The sequence below is a fragment of the Delphinapterus leucas genome, chromosome 18 (assembly GCF_059928025.1).
Source record: "Delphinapterus leucas isolate spDelLeu-1000000601 "Yukka" chromosome 18, BTC_Dleu_Yukka2, whole genome shotgun sequence".
NCBI classification, from domain to species: Eukaryota; Metazoa; Chordata; class Mammalia; order Artiodactyla; family Monodontidae; genus Delphinapterus; species Delphinapterus leucas.
Genome location: NC_143146.1, coordinates 71,308,705 through 71,328,262, shown reverse-complemented (window position 1 = coordinate 71,328,262; position 19,558 = coordinate 71,308,705). Strand labels below are relative to the sequence as shown.

The following is a 19,558-nucleotide window of genomic DNA, read 5'->3' as shown; positions in this document are numbered from 1 at the left end:
TCCTGCAAAACTGAACCTCTGCACCCAGTAAGCCACAATTCTCCATCCCCCTCCCCCAGCCCCCCACCACCCTGCTTTCCATCTCTGTGAATTCAGTGGTCCTAGGTACCTCATGTAAATGGAGTCATACCGTCTCTGTCTCTTTATAACTGGCCTATTTCACTTAGCATAATGTCCTCGAGGTTCGTCCATATTGTAGCAGATGTCAGAATTCCCTTCCTTTCTAAGACCGTTGTATGGAGGGACCACATTTTCTTCATCCATTCTAGTGCTATTTTTAAATCGAAAATCTCCAATTTTCCGTTATCCTCACCTGGCAGCCAAAGCTGTGGCCTGGCAAGGAGAAGGCAGCCTGGCCCCAGGGGAAGCCGAGGGTTCCCTCCCCGAGCGCAGGCCATGCTCCTGGCCAGAGGGGCAGTGAGTCCACACGCGCTAACCTAGGACGATAGCCTGGCTCTGCTTCAGCACATGTAGGGAAGTGGCTTGAGCTTTCCAGTCTTCTTTTTTTTTTTTTTTTTTTTTTGCGATACACGGGCCTCTCACTGTTGTGGCCCCTCCGGTTGCGGAGCACAGACTCTGGACGCGCAGGCTCAGCGGCCATGGCTCATGGGCCCAGCCGCTCCGCGGCACGTGGGATCCTCCCGGACCGGGGCACGAACCCGTGTCTCCTGCATCGGCAGGTGGACTCTCAACCACTACACCACCAGGGAAGCCCTCCAGTCTTCTTTAGTGGCTCTTCTGAAAAGAGTTTTATCAGGATTAGGTAAAGTGTCACTTGATCCCGAGGTACAGCAAATCAGTATGTAACTCTGAGGCTCTTCTCGACTCGGTGGTATTTCTGTTCTTGAGACAAAGATAATTTCAGAAAATGCTACCGAAGGTGGCCGCTCCCCTGTGTTCCTCCCCCTCTCCCCATCTGCTGTCACGGTCCCTCCTGCATCCTAAGAGGACACATCTCTGTGGCAGTGTCTTGGCTTTTAAGCTGTTCCAGTTTTGGTGATAAAGGCTCACAACTGCACTTCTTGTTGCAGTCTGTGAAGAAGATGGAGGGGTATTTGCCACCGTCCATTTATCATAATTATAGCATGTACCGTTGCAAATGGAAAGGGGCAGTTAGAGAGAAAATTCCTTCTTCCAGAGAAGACAATGAAAGTGGCAGATTTAGCTGCTGACACTCTGTGCTTTGTCGGAGAAGTCTTTGAAGAGCTCCTCCCGGATTTAATCATGATCAGGATCAGGTACTTCTGTGCTCATGTGCCCACGTCCAGATTTCTGCGTCTGAAGCTCTGCAGCTCTGAGACGTCCCTTCTGTGCTCATGAAATCTCATGAGCCCGAGGCTGACCCCCTCCACGGTCCTACTCAGGCCCTCAGGGCTGCTTCTCAGGTAGGAGAGAACACGGTGGTGTCATTCTTTTTTTTTTTTAGATGTACCACGCAAGCACAATATTTATTTATTTATTTTCTGGCTGCGGTGAATCTTCGTTGCGGCGCGTGGGGTTCTCTAGTTGTGACGCACGGGCTCAGTAGTTGAGGTGCGCAGGCTTAGTTGCCCCGCGGCATGTGGGATCTTAGTTCCCCGACCAGGGATCGAACCCACGTCCCCTGCATTGGAAGGAGGATTCTTAACCACTGGACCACCAGGGAAGTCCTGGTGGTGTCATTCTTGATGGCAGTGCGTCTGAGCCCCCAAAATGTTAAATATGATAATTAGTAGAGCCCATTTACCTGAGGAACACACAACTAGAATTGGTACTGTCTCTGATATATTTGTAATGCTTAGCATTTACAAGTTTTTAAAATTAACCCTCCCAAGAGCATCATGAACCATCTTACTCGGGAAGAGCGAGCCTCACCTCAATTCAGTGACGTGCTTAGGATCACATCAGAGAGGAACGGCCCCATAGGAATCTTCTGCTGTGATGCAGAAGTATTGATACGTTGTTGCTGCCCCCCCCCCCCCCCGCTTAATTTTGGTCTCTTTCTTTAGGGAAGCATTTCCAAGCTCTCATTTTCAATGTCTACCCCCAAATGTTAATATGTACCATACATATGTATTTGGTGTATTGCTAGTTTTGTTATGTGACGAGATTTATCTTTTTCTCTTTTATTTAAAATACAGAATTTGGAGAAAAGTGGTATATCAGAGAAAAATGACGTAGGTGAGTAATATTTCTTTTTTAACTTAAGAGTGTGTATCCAGGTGTACTTCTTGTAAATTATATTTCAGTGAAGTGAATTTTCTTTTCTGATTTTATTTATGGGATAAATATTGTGGTCCAAATAGGCCGTCTTTGGCCCAGCCCGGTGTTTACCCTCATGAAGACACAGGGAGAACACTTTTCAGATTGACATATTGGAAGTAACAGCTAATATGTTGGATTGAATTCCCTCGGCCACAGTTTACTGAGTTGCCAATGAGGACAGATTCCCATGCCAGGGGGGCCGCTGTGAGGGCGCAGAGGCAAATGAGACAGAGGCTGTTCTTAGGGTGGCACACTTCGCGGGATGAAGGGTCAGCTGTGGCCTTTGCTCACGTGCCCTCCGCTTGGAGCCGGGTCGCCACTGCTGACCTGCAGGCAGCATGCCCGTCCCCTTCGGGTCAGCTTGGCAGCCGCGTCTTCTGTTAAAACATGGGGCGAGGCTGCTCCTGGCTGCCTTGCAGACACACTGTACCCGCCACACAGCCCATCAGCACTCATGTCTGCACTCCCTTTTACACACATCTTTCTCCCCATGTATTGTGAGCATCTTCAGGGGTGTGACCATGAGTTCGGATTCGGATTCCGTGGGCAGTGGGCCCCAGGGTGTTGATGGGAGGGCAGGACCGCGCCTCTGTGTTTTGGGTCTCTTCCTAGAGGGTGTGAACTTGATCATTGTCAGTCATCCCAGGGTGGGCCATGGAGACCTGGGAGGTGGGCCTTTGGACGGGGGAAAGGGACGCTTTCCTTCCTAGGCCCTCCTTGCCTGGGCCTGGGTTCTGAGGCGTCTAGAAGATAGGAGAGGCCCCCCTCCGGGTGGCAGGGTAGGATGGCCTGTGCTGGGCCTGGGTGTGCGGGGACCACAGGGGGTGGGCTGGAGTCTTCGGATTTGAGAGCAGCAGTGTTTAAGGAGCTACAGGGGTTCATTGCTCTGCCTTCCCTGCATTACAACACCCTGTGTGGCTGAGCCTCTACTCACGGGAGGAGACTTAAAATCCTCAGAGATTTTACCTCTGCGGCCAACCCTTGTGCATTTGGGCATTTGGCTGTGTGTTGATTTTGTGGGAGCTGGTGGGCCTACTCGTAGTAAGTGGTTCTTAAATGAACAATGGCCCTGATCTGGAATATGGTCTTGAACGTACCTGGGGAGCTGCCTGAGCAAGTGAATCTACAGTCTCCAAGTTGCAAATGGCAAATCCAGTGATAACTGAACTTGGTATCAGTTCATCTGAAAAACGACAAAGGGAGCTTATTTGCTACAGTCTTAACGTCAGTCTACAGGACCGGGATGGCGGTGGGGCTACTAAAGCAGCCATCCCAGCAGAATCAGTGCCTGGATCCTGGTCTCACAGTGCTCAGGGCTGGGTGACCGACTCCAAGCGTGGGGCAGTCTTTTTTCCTCTTTTGACTCATTGCCTAATCAGTACATTCACTGGTGACCATGGTTCTCACCAAGTACGACATCCCTCCAGTGGCTCTTCCTGTGTGTGTGTGTCCATCCCCCAGCCTGAAGTCCCAGGCACTTGTTTATGCAGCTTTTGTCAGAAGACCATCACATTGATTTCACATCAGAAAAACACCAGCGTGAGATAATTTTTGACCGGGAGAGATTAGTACTTAGTGGAATGGTTGGTGCATGGTATATACTCAGAAACAGGAGAATTAGAGAACCTTTGATTGCTTTTTCTTTTTGTGAATTTTTGAATTGTATTTTATTTATTTTTTTGTACAGCAGGTTCTTATTAGTTATCCATTTTATACAAATTAGTGTATATATGTCAATCCCAATCTACCAATTCATCCCATCGCCCCCCCCCCAACTGCTTTCCCCCCTTGGTGTCCATAAGTTTCTTCTCTACATCTGTGTCTCAATTTCTGCCCTGCAAACCGGTTCATCTGTACCATTTTTCTAGGTTCCACATATATGTGTTAATATATGATATTTGTTTTCCTCTTTCTGACTTACTTCACTCTATGACAGTCTCTAGATCCATCTACGTCTCTACAAATGACTCAATTTCGTCCCTTTTTATGGCTGAGTAATATTCCATTGTATATATGTACCACATCTTCTTTATCCATTCATCTGTCGATGGGCATTTAGGTTGCTTCCATGACCTGGCTATTGTAAATAGTGCTGCAATGAACATTAGGGTGCATGTGTCTTGTTTTTTTTTTTTTTTTAGTGGTACGTGGGCCTCTGACTGCTGTGGCCTCTCCCGCTGCGGAGCACAGGCTCTGGACGGGCAGGCTCACCGGCCATGGCTCATGGGCCCAGCCACTCTGCGGCATGTGGGATCCTTCCGGACTGCGGCACGAACCCGTGTCCCCTGCATCGGCATGCGGACTCTCAACCACTGTGCCACCAGGGAAGCCCGCATGTGTCTTTTTGAATTATGGTTTTCTCAGGGTATATGCCCAGTAGTGGGATTGCTGGGTCATATGGTAGTTCTATTTTTAGTTTTCTAAGGAAGCTCCGTACTGTTCTCTATAGTGGCTGTATCAATTTACATTCCCACCAACAGTGCAAGAGGGTTCCCTTTTCTCCACACCCTCTCCAGCATTTGTTGTTTGTAGATTTTCTGATGATGCCCATTCTAACTGGTGTGAGGTGATACCTCATTGTAGTTTTGATCCGCATTTCTCTAATAATTAGTGATGTTCAGCAGCTTGTCATGTGCTTCTAGGCCATCTGTATGTCTTCTTTGGAGAAATGTCTATTTAAGTCTTCTGCCCATTTTTGAATTGGGTTATTAGTTTTTTTAATATTGAGCTGCATGAGCTGTTTATATATTTTGGAGATTAATCCTTTGTCCGTTGATTCGTTTGCAAATATTTTCTTCAATTCTGAGGGTTGTCTTTTTGTCTTGTTTGTAGTTTCCTTTGCTGTGCAAAAGCTTTTAAGTTTCATTAGGTCCCATGTGTTTATTTTTGTTTTTATTTCCATTACTCTAGGAGGTGGATCAAAAAAGATCTTGCTGTGATTTATGTCAAAGAATGTCTTCCTATGTTTTCCCCTAAGAGTTTTATAGTATTGGTCTTACATTTAGGTCTCTAATCCATTTGGAGTTTATTTTTTGTGTATGGTGTTAGGGAGTGTTCTAATTTCATTCTTCTACATGTAGGTGTCCAGTTTCCCCCGCACCACTTATTGAAGAGACTGTCTTTTCTCCATTGTATATCCTTGCCTCCTTTGTCATGGATTAGTTGACCATAGATGTGTGAGTTTATCTCTGGGCTTTCTATCCTGTGCCATTGATCTGTATTTCTGTTTTTGTGCCAGTACCATATTGTCTTGATTACTGTAGCTTTGTAGTATAGTCTGAAGTCAGGGAATCTGATTCCCCCAGCTCCGTTTTTTTCCCTCAAGATCGCTTTGGCTATTCGGGGTCTTTTGTGTCTCCATACAAATTTTAAGAATTTTTTTTCTAGTTCTGTAAAAATGCCATTGGTAATTTGATAGGGATTGCATTGAACCTGTAGATTGCATTGGGTAGTATAGTCATTTTCACAGTGTTTATTCTTCCAATTCAGGAACATGGTATATCTCTCCATCTGTTTGTATCATCTTTAATTTCTTTCATCAGTGTCTTATAGTTTTCTGAGTACAGGTCTTTTGTCTCCCTAGGTAGGTTTAGTCCTAGGTATTTTATTCTTTTTGTTGCAGTGGTAAATGGGAGTGTTTCCTTAATTTCTCTTTCAGATTTTTCATCATTAGTGTATAGGAATGCAAGAGATTTCTGTGCATTAATGTTGTATCCTGCAACTTTACCAAATTCATTGATTAGCTCTAGTGGTTTTCTGGTGGCATCTTTAGAATTCTTTATGTATAGTATCATGTCATCTGCAAACACTGACAGCTTTACTTCTTCTTTTCCGATTTGTATTCCTTTTATTTCCTTTTCTTCTCAGATTGCCATGGCTAGGACTTCCAAAACTATGTTGAATAATAGTGGTGAGCGTGGACATCCTTGTCTTGTTCCAGATCTTAGAGGAAATGCTTTCAGTTTTTCACCATTGAGAATGATGTTTGCTGTGGGTTTGTCATATATGGCCTTTATTATGTTGAGGTAGTCTCCCTCTATGAGCACTTTATGGAGAGTTTTTATCATAAATATGTGTTGAATTTTGTCAAAAGCTTTTTCTGCATCTATTGTGATGATCATATGGTTTTTCTTCTTCAATTTGTTAATATGGTGTATCACATTGATTTGCATATATTGAAGAATCCTTGCATCCCTGGGATAAATCCCACTTGATCATGGTGTATGATCCTTTTAATGTGTTGTTGGGTTCAGTTTGCTAGTATTTTGTTGAGGATTTTTGTATCTATATTCATCAGTGATAGTGGTCTGTAATTTTCTTTTTCTGTAGTATCTTTGTCTGGTTTTGGTATCAGGGTGATGGTGGCCTCATAGAATGAGTTTGGGGGTGTTCCTTCCTCTGCAATTTTTTGGAAGAGTTTGAGAAGGTTGGGTGTTAGCTCTTCTCTGAATGTTTGATAGAATTCACCTGTGAAGCCCTCTGGTCCTGGACTTCTGTTTGTTGGAGGATTTTTAATCACAGTTTCAATTTCATTACTTGTGATTGGTCTGTTCATATTTTGTTTCTTCCTGGTTCAGTCTTGGAAGGTTATACCTTTCTAAGAATTTGTCCATTTCTTCCAGGTTGTCCATTTTATTGGCATAGAGTTGCTTGTAGTAGTCTCTTAGGATGCTTTGTATTTCTGAGTGTCCGTTGTAACTTCTCCTTTTTCATTTCTAATTTTATTGATTTGTGTCCTCTCCCCCTTTTTCTTGATGAGTCTGGTTAATGGTTTATCAATTTTGTTTATCTTCTCAAAGAACCAGCTTTTAGTTTTATTGATCTTTGCTATTGTTTTCTTTGTTTCTGTTTCATTTATTTCTGCTCTGATCTTTATGATTTCTTTCCTTCTGCTAACTTTGGGTTTTGTTTTTTCTTCTTTCTCTAGTTCCTCTAGGTGTAAGGTTAGATTGTTTATTTGAGATGTTTGTTGTTTCTTGAAGTAGGATTGTATTGCTATAAACTTCCCTCTTAGAACTGCTTTTGCTGCATCCCGTAGGTTTTGGATCGTCGTGTTTTCATTGTCATTTGTCTCTAGGTATGTTTTGATTTCCTCTTTGATTTCTTCAGTGATCTCTTAGTTATTTAGTAACGTATTGTTTAGCCCCCATGTGTTTGTCGTTTTTACATTTTTTCCCCATAATTGATTTCTGATCTCATACTGTTGCGGTCAGAAAAGATGCTTGATGTGATTTCAGTTTTCTTAAATTTACTGAGGTTTGATTTGTGTCCCAAGATGTGATCTATCCTAGAGAATGTTCTGTGCGCCCTGAGAAGAAAGTGTAATCTGCTGTTTTTGGATGGAATGTCCTATAAATATCAATTAAATCTATCTGGTCCATTGTGTCATTTAAAGCTTGTGTTTCCTTATTAATTTTCTGTTTGGATGATCTGTCCATTGGTGTAAGTGAGGTGTTAAAGTCCCCCACTATTATTGTGTTACTGTCGTTTCCTCTTTTAGAGCTGTTAGCAGTTGCCTTATGTATTGAGGTGCTCCTGTGTTGGGTGCATATATATTTATAATAGTTATATCTTCTTCTTGGATTGATCCCTTGATCATTACGTAGTGTCCTTCCTTGTCTCTTGTAACATTCTTTATTTTAAAGTCTATTTTGTCTAATATGAGTATTGCTACTCCAGCTTTCTTTTGATTTCCATTTGCGTGGAATATCTTTTTCCATCCCCTCATTTTCAGTCTGTATGTGTCCCTAGGTCTGAAGTGGGTCTCTTGTAGACAGCATATAGATGGATCTTTTTATTGTATCCATTCAGCCAGTCTATGTCTTTTGGTTGGAGCATTTAATCCATTCACGTTTAAGGTAGTTATCAATATGTATGTTCGTATTTCCATTTTCTTAATTGTTTTGGGTTTGTTTTTGTAGGTCCTTTTCTTCTCTTGTGTTTCCCACTTAGAGAAGTTCCTTTACAATTTGTTGTAGAGTTGGTTTTGTGGTGCTGAATTCTCTTAGCTTTTGCTCGTCTGTAAAGCTTTTGATTTCTCCATCGAATCTGAATGAGTTCCCTGCCGGGTAGAGAACTCTTTGCTGTAGGTTCTTTCCTTTCATCACTTTAAGTATATCATGCCATTCCCTTCTGGCTTGTAGAGTTTCTGCTAAGAAATCAGCTGTTAACCTTACTGGAGTTCCCTTGTATGTCATTTGTCATTTTGCCCTTGCTGCTTTCAATAATTTTTCTTTGTCTTTAGTTTTTGCCAATTTGATTACCGTGTGTCTCGGTGTGTTTCTCCTTGGCTTTATCCTGCCTGGGATTCTCTTCACTTCCTGGACTTGGGTGGCTATTTCCTTTCCCATGTTAGGGAAGTTTTCAACTATAATCTCTTCAGATATTTTCTTGGATTCTTTCTCTCTCTCTTCTCCTTCTGGGACCCCTATAATCTGAAAGTTGTTGCATTTAATGTTTCCCAGAGGTCTCTTAGGCTGTCTTCATTTCTTTTCATTCTTTTTTCTTTATTCTGTTCTGCAGCAGTGAATTCCACCATTCTGTCTTCCACGTCACTTATCTGTTCTTCTGCCTCAGTTATTCTGCTGTTGATTCCTTCTAGTGTAGTTTTCATTTCAGCTATTGTATTGTTCATCTCTGTTTGTTCATTCTTTAATTCTTTTAGGTCTTTGTTAAACATTTCTTGCATCTTCTCGATCTTTGCCTCCATTCTTTTCCTGAGGTCCTAGATCATCTTCACTATCATTATTCTGAATTCTTTTTCTGGAAGGTTGCCTGTCTGCAATTCATTTAGTTGTTTTTCTGGGGTTTTATCTTGTTCCTTCATCTGGTACATAGCCCTCTGCCTTTTCATCTTGTCTGTCATCCTGTGAATGTGCTTTTTGTTCCACAGGCTGCAGGTTTGTAGTTCTTTTTGCTTCTGCTGCCTGCCCTCTGGTGGATGAGTCTGTCTAAGGGGCTTGATGGGAGGGACTGGTGGTGGATAGAGCTGGCTGTTGCTCTGGTGGGCAGAGCTCAGTAAAACTTTAATCTCATTGTCTGCTGATGGGTGGGGCTCGGTTCCCTCCCTGTTGGTTGTTTGGCCTGAGGCGAACCAACACTGGAGCCTACCCAGGCTCTTTGGTGGGGTAATGGCGGACTCTGGGAGGGCTCATGCCAAGGAGTACTTCCCAGAACTTCTGCTGCCCGTGTCCTTGTCTTCACGGTGAGACACAGCCACCCCTCACCTCTGCAGGAGACCGTCCAACACTAGCAGGTAGGTCTGGTTCAGTCTCCTATGGGGTCACTGCTCCTTCCCCTGAGTACTGATGTGCACAGTACTTTGTGTGTGCCCTCCAAGAGTGGAGACTCTGTTTCCCCCAGTCCTGTCGAAGTCCTGCAGTCAAATCCCACTAGCCTTCAAAGTCTCATTCTCTGGAAGTTCCTCCTCCTGTTGCTGGACCCGCAGGTTGAGAAGCCTGACATGGGGCTCAGAACCTTCACTCCAGTGGGTGGACTTCTGTGGTATAAGTGTTCTCCAGTTTGTGAGTCACCCACCCAGCCGTTACGGGATTTGATTTTATTGTGATTGCGCCCCTCCTACCATCTCATTGCAGCTTCTCTTTTGTCTTTGGATGTGGGGTATCTTTTCTGGTGAGTTCCAGTGTCTTCCTGTCGATGATTGTTCAGCAGTTAGTTGTGATTCCGGTGCTCTCACAAGAGGGAGTGAGAGCACGTCCTTCTACTCCAGCATCTTGAACCAATGACTGGCGGCGCAGTGGTTAAGAATCTGCCTGCCAATGCAGGGCACGCGGGTTCGAGCCCTGGCCCTGGAAGATCCCACATGCCATGGAGCAACTAAGCCTGTGTGCCACAACTACTGAGCCCGTGTGCCACAACTACTGAAGCCTGTGTGCCCAGAGCCCACGCTGCACAACAAAAGCCACCACAATGAGAAGCCCGCACACGGCAATGAAGAGTAGCCCCCGCTCGCCGCTACCAGAGATAGCCTGTGCACAGCAACGATGACCCAACATACCTAAAAATAAATAATTTATAAAAAAGAAAAAAAAAAAAGGAAAGGATAGCTTTATTGCTTTGCTAGCAAAGGGAGACACACTGGGCTTCTGCCTCAAAGAACTGTGTGTCCCCACCTTTGATTGCTTTCCTCTTCACAGAAGAGTTAATCCTCCTACAGGGCTCCCTCTGTAGCCATCTCTGGTCCTGTTTCCTGAAAGTTCTACAGCTACCGTCGGCTTTAACACCGAGTGGGTCCTCGCTGTATCCTTGACTATCTTCCCTTCTCGCCCGTCACACTCATCATTATTGTCAGGTACTTAGTGTGTGACCCATTTATCACTCATTCCTGGAGGAGATACAGTGACAGTCTGTCTTGAGTTGTGACTGTGTTTGCTCAAGGCACGTTGCAGTGGGTTTAGGGAGGTATCAGCAAAGGGATGGGGAAATAGTGGAATCGTCTTATTTGGTTCCACTGACCAGGCAGTGAGAGCTTAAGAGTCAAGTGGTTGAACGGGATGAACAGAGAAGAAAACCAGGAGATCTAGACTCGGCCAGAATGCGATGCAGTCCAGGAGGGCTTAGGACGTATGTCAGGAAATACTTCCTGGTGCCGATGTATAAAGAACAGCAGGAATTTAAGAACCAAACTGTACCATGCTGGTTCTTTCCTGGAATGGGGGTAGGGCTGAACGTGGTCATCGTTCATTGTGTCAGGGCTGTAGGGCCTGGGTACACCTTTCCGCTTTTGCCTCATACAGGTAACTCCAGCACACGCATGCCGTTCCTTACCTCACCGCACAGCCTCCCCTAACTGTAATACTTTCAGGGCCCAACACTCCATTGGCTGTCCCGAACCTTCACTGCTCTCTCTGTTGGAAAAGTCGTCCCTGGGTGTCCCCAGGACTTGGCGTCCTCATCACATCCTCTGGGGAGGCTCTGCTATCTGGGGTCCCAGAGTGCTCTGGGGCCCTTCCCCAGTTTGAAAGCTGTTAATCTATAGACCCGGCCTCGTTGCGTGGCACATAAATCCTTCCTGATCTGATCTGGCTGACGCAGCCTTCCTCTCTAACTTTATCACTGACTGTTCCCTTCATCCTTTTCTCAGAAATGCCCGATAAACTCCCTGGTCACCTCTCAGGGCTGCTACCAAGATAAGGTGGGCTGTGGGCTCTGTGATAACTCTCTTCTTTCTGCCACTGATCTGCTACCTTGTGCCTGAGTCTGTAGGAAACTGTCTTATTTTTTTTTTACTTTTTAAATGTTTATTTCATTTTAATTTTTTTATGTTAATTTTTAATTTTAATATTTTATTTTTTTGGCCGCACTGTGCACATGTGAGATCTTAGTTCCCCGACTAGGGATTGAAACCATGCCCCCTGCAGTGGAAGTGCGGAGTCTTAACCACTGGACCACCAGGGAAGTCCCACTGCTGCATTTTAGAGGAAACTCAGGAAACACCCCTCCCCAGAAGCTCTCCCTGCACTGGCTCTCCTCCTCTGTGCCCCCAGGGCCCCCGCTTGGCTCTGCAGTGACACCCACGGCCTCGTGCGGTGATGGCGTCTTCTGAGCTAGACTCCTGTGCTGGGGTCACGCTTGCTCCTTTGTGTTTCCTGGATCCTCGTGCTTAGGAGAGGCTTGGAGATGTTTGCTGAATGAGTGCACACAGCATGCGAGATCCAAGCACTTGATAAAGGAAGGGGATGATCTCTCAGGAGCAGAGGAAATAGCACAGGACCCAGATATGAAAAGGGGAAGAATTCGCTTTTTTTCTTCTCCCCAAGCCTCTTCCCCACACCAAAGAGCTGCTTCTGTGCCAACAGTGGGAACTTTGCTGATCTGGTAGAGGAGGTGGTGGGAGTTGATTCCTGCAGGGTTAACCTTTTGACAGATGGAGCTGCTCTTTTTTTTTTTTAACTTTAAAAATAATTTTTTTAATTTATTTATTTTTTGGCTGCGCTGGGTCTTCATGACTGCGTGCGGGCTTTCTCTAGTTGTGGCGAGGCGGGGCTACTCTTCGCTGCGGTGCACGGGCTGTAGGTGCGCAGGCTTGAGTAGTTGTGGCTCTCGGGCTCTAGAGTGCAGGCTCAGTAGTTGTGGCACATGGGCTTAGTTGCTCCGTGGCATGTGGGATCTTCCCGGACCGGGGCTTGAACCTGTGTCCCCTGCATTGGCAGGAGGATTCTTAACCACTGCGCCACCAGGGAAGTCCAAGGTACTCTTTTAAAAAAATTTATTATGAATTATTTTGAACATACAGGAAGCTACAAAGAGTAACATGGTGTATCTACCACTCAGATTAAGAAATAAAATATTCCTAACACAGCTGTAGCGTTTAAACCATTATCTTGATTTGGTGTCTATCATTCTCCTGTGGTCTTTTATACTTTCACACCATATTTGATATGTACACATGCATATATATGGTATATATCCATTTTTTATATATTTGTGTTTATATTTTTGTAAACCATTGATTTATACTGTATGGTTATTCCCTTGTGCCTTGCTTTTTTCAGCATTCTGTCTGTAGGGTTCATCTCCAGTATCCATCTGGCTTGATCCACGTAGTGTCAGTTAATCTTTATTGCTGTGTAGTAGTCCAATTTGTGTATCCTGTTAGGGGGTATCTGGTTTGCTTCCAATTTTTTCTTTTTACACAGTGCTGCTGTGAGCACTCTTGTTACATTCCCTTGTACACGCATTGAGAGTTTCTCAAGGATGACTAATAAGGCTGGAGTTTCTGGGTCATTGCACATGTGCATCTTCAACTTTATTAAATTTTGCAAAAATTATTCTCTGAGGCTTAATGACTCCAGTCTTAAAAAAATAAATACTTCTCATTTTGATAAGTCAGTTACATTAGTGTTTCAGATGTAGTGGATCGAAGGTTACATTTCAGTTGAAGTAGAAGATACCCGTTTGAACCTTATCTGTGTGTCTGATTTATACTGATTTAAAACAGAGATCGGTATGTGGAGGGTTCATATTTATATAAACTCCTACAAAGAAAGAATGAGGTCATATTCAGCAGGTTGTTCAGCATTTCCTTTTAAATTTTTTGTTGAGTTTTAACCAGAGAGCATTTTGGATTATTTTTAGGATCTGGACTGCTCACTGTGGAGCTATTTGTTGTATGAATATTTGAGTGAATAAATGAATGGAACTATAGAACTGAACATGAGAACGATAAAATATAATGGAATAAATTAAAACCAAGTTAGCGGCCCTGAGTCGAGGGGTTAAAGTGAAAAGCTCCTGGTGGGGGGAGGGTCCTCACATTCATTTACTGTCAGCCTGCTGGAGGCTACAGTTTTTTAAATTTAAATTTTTAAAAAAAATTTTATTTTATATTGGAGTATAGTTGATTAACAGTGTTGTGTTCGTTTCAGGTGTACAGCAAAGTGATTTAGTTTTACGTATACATATGTCTATTCTTTTTCAAATTCTTTTCCCGTTTAAGTTATGGCAGAGTGCTGGAACAGAGTTCCCTGTGCTGTACAGTACTCCTTGTTGGGTATCCGTTTTAAATATAGCAGCGTGTACATGTCAACCCCGAACTCCTAGTCTATCCCTCCCCCCAACCCTCCCCCAACCCCGTAACCAGGGGTTCATTCTCTAAGTCTGTGTCTATTTCCGTTTTGTAAATAAGTTCAGTTGTATTTTTTTTATTAGATTCCACATATAAGTGATATTGCATATTTGTCTTTCTCTGTCTGACTTACTTCACTTAGTATGATCATCTCCAGGTCCATCCGTGTTGCTTGGAGGCTAAAAGTTTGTGACATCTGCCTTCGGCCAGCACCCCTGTCTGGTGGCAGCGTCCTGACACAACGGCAGTCTCTTTTCTTTATCACGAGCTCAGAACCTGGGCAGGCCTGATGTGCTTCCCTGGTGCGGGGCCTGAGCAGCCCTGTCTGCGGCGAGATGTCTGTGGTCTCCCCTCGCCTGGACGCTGTCAAGACACCGGCTGCCCCGAAGCCAGTCTCAGCTGGCGGCAGCTATGGCCACTGTTGCCGACAGGCTTTTACGCAGCCCTTCCCGCCACAGCCCTGCTGTGTGGAATCGTGGCTGTTTTCCTGGAGATAACACTGCATCCTGGCCAGGTGCCTTGTGAGGTCATTGCTGAGCGTCACCTTGAAGGGCTGTCCAGAATGTGCTTGAGGTAGAGTGTTAGTTTGCTAGGGCTGATGAAACTAAGTGCCACAAACCGCGTGGCTTCAGCAGAAGTTTGTCTCCCGGTTCTGGAGGCTGGGTTGGTTTCCTCAGAGGCCCCCCTCCTTGGCTTGCAGGTGGCCGTCCTCTCCCTGTGTCTTCACAGCATCCTCCCTCTGTGTGTCTCTTGCCCGGATTTCCTCTTTTTATAAAGACGCCAAGTACTGTATATCGGATTAGGACCTATACTAATAACCTCACTTTAACTCGATCACTTCTGTAAAGACCCAATTCCAAATTAGGTCACATTGTGAGGTGCTGGGGGTGAGGACTTCAACACATGAAGTTTGGGGGACACAATGCAGCCCCTAACAGGTAGACACACTGTAGGGTTATGTGTGAATTGTTAAAAGGCTTCTTGCAGACATTGGATTTTCAGTGACGAGGGAAGTGAGTGTTCTTTCCCACATTAACATTTGCGTACTTTCTGACAGATGCAGGAGCAATGTCACAGTTTGTTACCACAGACTTGGTCTAGTACAGCGAGCTTATTTACTTACTAACTTCTAGGAAGGAAGTTGCAGAGATCAGTTTAAAAAGGGAGATTGTGTTATTAGAATTACATACAAATTGATTTTTTTCCCCTAAGGGTTTATTGCCTGAAGGCTTGCCTTGTGGTTGTTTTTTTTTTGACTTGTTTTCAAGTTTATTTCAGTCCTTGTTAAAAAAATACCTGAAAACTTTTTGTTGTTGTTGTTCTAGATTTAAAAGGAATTGCATTTGTCATCCAGAGTCAAAGTAATTCTTTTCATGCAAAGAAAGCAGAACAGTTAAAACAAAGCATCTTAAAGCAAGCTGCAGATCTTACCCAGGTATGTAGCGGTGACTTGGAATGTCAGATACTTACTTATTACTTGATTCATTTATGTTTTCCAAAGCTCTTGGTCCATAGATGATCAATTTTATTGAGATAAAATACCTCGTTTTTGTTTTGCTGGCTTAATATGGACTATATTGTTTAAAATGCTCTAGTTAATTTCTAATGCTCAAAGCATCGTATTCTAAATTATATATATATTTTTAAGAGAATTATACAAATGTATAGGACTATCATGGTTTCATCATAAAGTATGATAGAAAAAAGTGGAAGAAATAACTTTTTAAAGGCAGAGCTTAAAATAGCAAAGATAATTGATGTTCAAAATTCTGGTAACAAGTTCTATGGCAATTTCTATGTTGAAATAACACTTTCATTAACCTTAGTGCGGTGCTTCTTCTGTGAGTTTCTTAATCCGTTTTTAAATTGGATCTTATTAATTGAACTTTTGATTTGATTTATAATGTAATATCCAAGAAGGATTATGGAGAGAAAGATTGACACGTCCAGGTACACTTTAATGATGTTTGAAACAGGCGTGAGCTGAGTTTAAATCTGTTCTGAATGATGCTGGAGGTTTGGGGCAAAGGAAGATCTACCTTCTTGTGCTGCCATATAGGAGCTTTCTTTTTTAGCCAAGCAAAGAAATTCCACCCAGCCCGCTCCACTATATGGCTGTGGCCTTCAAGACAGAAGTGCTGTTTGGAGGTAAAAGCCATCAAGAGTTCTCTGACAAGAGACCTGTGTGTTTGACAGACAGCTTCTTTCTGTTGGTGGGAGCTGGGAAATAAAGGGTTGGAGATATCGATGGAAAAATGAACAGCTGTAAGTGGTATTCAAGGTCAAGGCACTGCTGACAGTAAAGCTTACTGTGCTTAATCTTTAAATGCTTTACGTATGAAATTCATCCACCCTCCCCACGTCCCCGCAAGGACAGACCGTCGGTTCCTCATACCTTCTCAAGGGAGAGGAAAGTGTTGCAGGCTATAGACAGGTGGTTGGTTTTTTTGTTTTTTTGGGGGGGAGGTACTTGGAGATAGGAGCAGCTTGATGAGTTTTAAGTTCCCCTTTGTCTGGAAACCCAACTTCGGAGATTTTCTTCTACTAAACCTTTTCAGATTCCATCAGAGAGGAAGTCCTGCAGCAACCTTGACAGGCTGGGGTTCCTCCGTGGGCTCTGGTAGAGGCCTCTGCGGGGGTCGGGGAGCAGGGCCCCACATAGTCCCTCAGTGGGGTCCGGGTGAGCATTCATGGAATTTAGCTCAGTTGGGCCTTGGCTGTTACCCCAAACTGTGAATCAGTGATGATGTCAGGACAGAGTTATGTATCGTTTGAATTCATACACGAATTAAGGGCACATATATCTCTGTACCTTGTTCCCAGAAGTACCTTCCCTTTTGTAGAGGCAGATTCATGTGTGTTTTATGAATTTTTTTAAAATAAATTTATTTATTTATTTTTTGGCTGCGTTGGGTCTTCGTTGCTGTGCGCAGGCTTTCTCTAGTTGTGGCAAGAGGGGGCTACTCTTCGTTGCAGTGCATGGGCTTCTCATCGCGGTGGCTTCTCTTGTTGCGGAACACAGGCTCCAGGTGCGTGGGCTTCAGTAGTTGTGTCACGAGGGCTCAGTAGTTGTGGCTCGCGGGCTCTAGAGCGCAGGCTCAGTAGTCGTGGTGCATGGGCTTAGTTGCTCCGCGGCATGTGGGATCTTCCTGGACCAGGGCTCGAACCCATGTCCCCTGCATTGGCAGGCGGATTCTTAACCACTGTGCCACCAGGGAAGCCCTGTGTCTCTCTTTTCTAAAGGTCTCTGAGGTCAGTATAAAACATAAGAATGTAACATCCTGGTTACACGCTGTAATATGGTTCAACCATGTTCAGTGTTCTGCTTGTGGTAACCTTTCCTAGAAAGGTTAGGAAACATCTCTATTTCTCTAAAGTGTTGAACTTTTCTAGCAGTTTATTCTGTGCGTCTGTTTAGTTTCAGTATGCTTCTACTTAATTTGTATTGTCCTTTGCATTTACAGTTTGCCATTTAGACCACCTGTTTAGCTGGTGGCTTAGATTGCCACTAGGTGGCAATATTGGTTTTACATTTAAAGGCACCTAATAAAGCAGTATCATCAAGCAAACCCCTCTCCCCCAGCATCTAATTTCTGTGATAATAAATGGAGTCTAGAGTAAAGCAATTGGAAACCTCCCTTTAATTATCAGATAGTCTGTTTTTCTTATTCAATTCTTTCCTAGCATGGAAGCCAGCTATGAGTACTGAAGTAGTTATGACAGAATTTCGTTTTAGCACTTGGATTTAATTTGCTCACGAGATCCAGGGTGTACTGTTACAACTTAGGTAATTTCATATTTGGGTTAACAAGTCTTTTGGTAGTTGAAATGGCTGGAAAGATTTTACAGTTTGCATCTGTACATGATACTGGTTCATTTTTTTCTCTTTGTAGAGTTCTTTATGTTATGTATGTGATTTAAAGTTGAATTTATTCCATGAATAGCATCTTGGAGATCCGCAGATTGTCGAAAGCTCACACCGGGTCTGTAGACAATACCTGGGGCAATGATGAGCTACCCTGACCTAGAACTACATGAAAACAGAGAAAGAAGATTAACTGCAGAGAATTAAGTGCTGAGATGCAGAGACTATAGGGCAGCAAAGTCACTTGGAGAGGCAGGTAATGGCTCCCTAGTTGCAATTTGACTGGAACTTGGTTTAAGAAATCGACATATTCTTGAAAAAGAACTGACAGCCTAGTCGTCAGCTGGGGAAGACAAGGACAGCCGAATCCAGGGCAGAGTTGTCAGGGCATCCCCAGTGCTGCGGCAGAAGCAGGCTGGCTCCTCTGAGGGGTCAGCCCCATGGTTTGTCAGGTATGTGCTGTGCCTCTAACGGGACAGGATGTCACCTGTGACCTGAATCATTAGGTCTTCAGGTTGCAGTTTTGGTTTTCTCCATCGATTTGCCCACCACGAGCATTCACCACAGTTGCTTAGTGAGGGAGGAATCAGCCACAAGTTTTACCATCTGAATATTTATCTGATAGTCCAAAATATCTCTTCCACACCACCAGATGTCTAGAACTGCTGTTTATTTATTCATTACTCCTGTCGGGTTGCACTTGACTACGAAATCTGCCAAAAATTAAGGTGCAGAAATTTAATGGTTTCTGCAGTTAGGCATCTGCTTCTAGCTGTTCTCTTTTGCTTTGGCAAGTCATTGCCTACGCCTGTTTCGCCTCAAGGTGCTAAAATGTGGTCTTATTGAAAACACAAACGTTTTTCATTCTTCTCATTTGAGTATAAAAACAGGAGCCTAAGCGAACTTTCTATCTGAAACATGACACTGTACTCGGAGTTGTTACCAGAGTGGTGAAGCTGTTTCCCTTGTTTTCTGCAACAATCTGGGTCATTGTGAGTTGTCACTCCCATTTCCAGGTTTGATGCTTATAAGGCAGTTCATAATGGTTTTGAAGTCTATAATGATATAGTTCTTCTAGTCAGGAAGCTAGCAGACTTTACCAAGTGCTTCCTATGTACAGAGAACCATTCTGGATTGTGGTGGAGCAGAGTTAGAGAGGATTTAGAAAAGATACTCTAGTTCTTTGAATTACTTATAAGATAGATGGTAACGATCTCATAATAGAAATGACTGTATCATTAAGTAGAAATTAGAAATCCGAAATAAGTCTATTAAAATATCTATTCAACAATATTCATTGCACATCTGTAGCTACATTAGGTACTTTTGAACGTAACAGGACATCTCTAGACAGTCCATGGGGCCCTTGAGAAAGACGGTGGTCATGAAGCTGTTTAGGAAGTAGAGCGATATGTAAACAGCACATGAAGGAAGACTTTTATCAGATCCGATAGGAGAGACAGGAAATTAGCTGGAGGGATGTTGGTTTGGAACAGGGAACCAGATCTGGAAGACGAAGACATGAGTCATCAGGAAGGTTTGCTTTTAGGATGCCAGGGGACCTAGGATTTCTTCGGGGGGATGAGTAAAGCGTGTTTTAGCAGGAATAGTGATCTTTCTAGATCAAAATGGATGGAAAGTAGAGCTGGTAATATGGTTGACCAGTACAGGGTTCCTAAATGTACATCTACAGATAGAAGAATGCAGATTTGGAAGAAGTGCTACCGTTTTTCCTGAGTGTTTTCTCCCTGCATTACAGATGGAAGGGTAATGTGAACTTATAAAGATTGACTATACAAAGAGGTGCATGAACAAAAGCCAGGTGGAGGTAAGGCTAACAGAAACCCATAAGGAGAGTTTGT

General features: G+C 43.7%; 1 protein-coding gene across 1 annotated transcript in view; it reads left to right on the top strand.

Annotated features, from left to right (window-relative positions):
• B3GLCT (beta 3-glucosyltransferase) overlaps positions 1 to 19,558 on the top strand; it is a 109,013-nt gene that overhangs the window by 18,341 nt on the left and 71,114 nt on the right. Inside the window, exons 3-4 of the mRNA XM_022574597.3 lie at positions 2,121 to 2,160; positions 15,157 to 15,266. Coding sequence (XP_022430305.1) covers positions 2,121 to 2,160; positions 15,157 to 15,266 — 150 coding nt within the window. The remainder of the gene's footprint in view (positions 1 to 2,120; positions 2,161 to 15,156; positions 15,267 to 19,558) is intronic.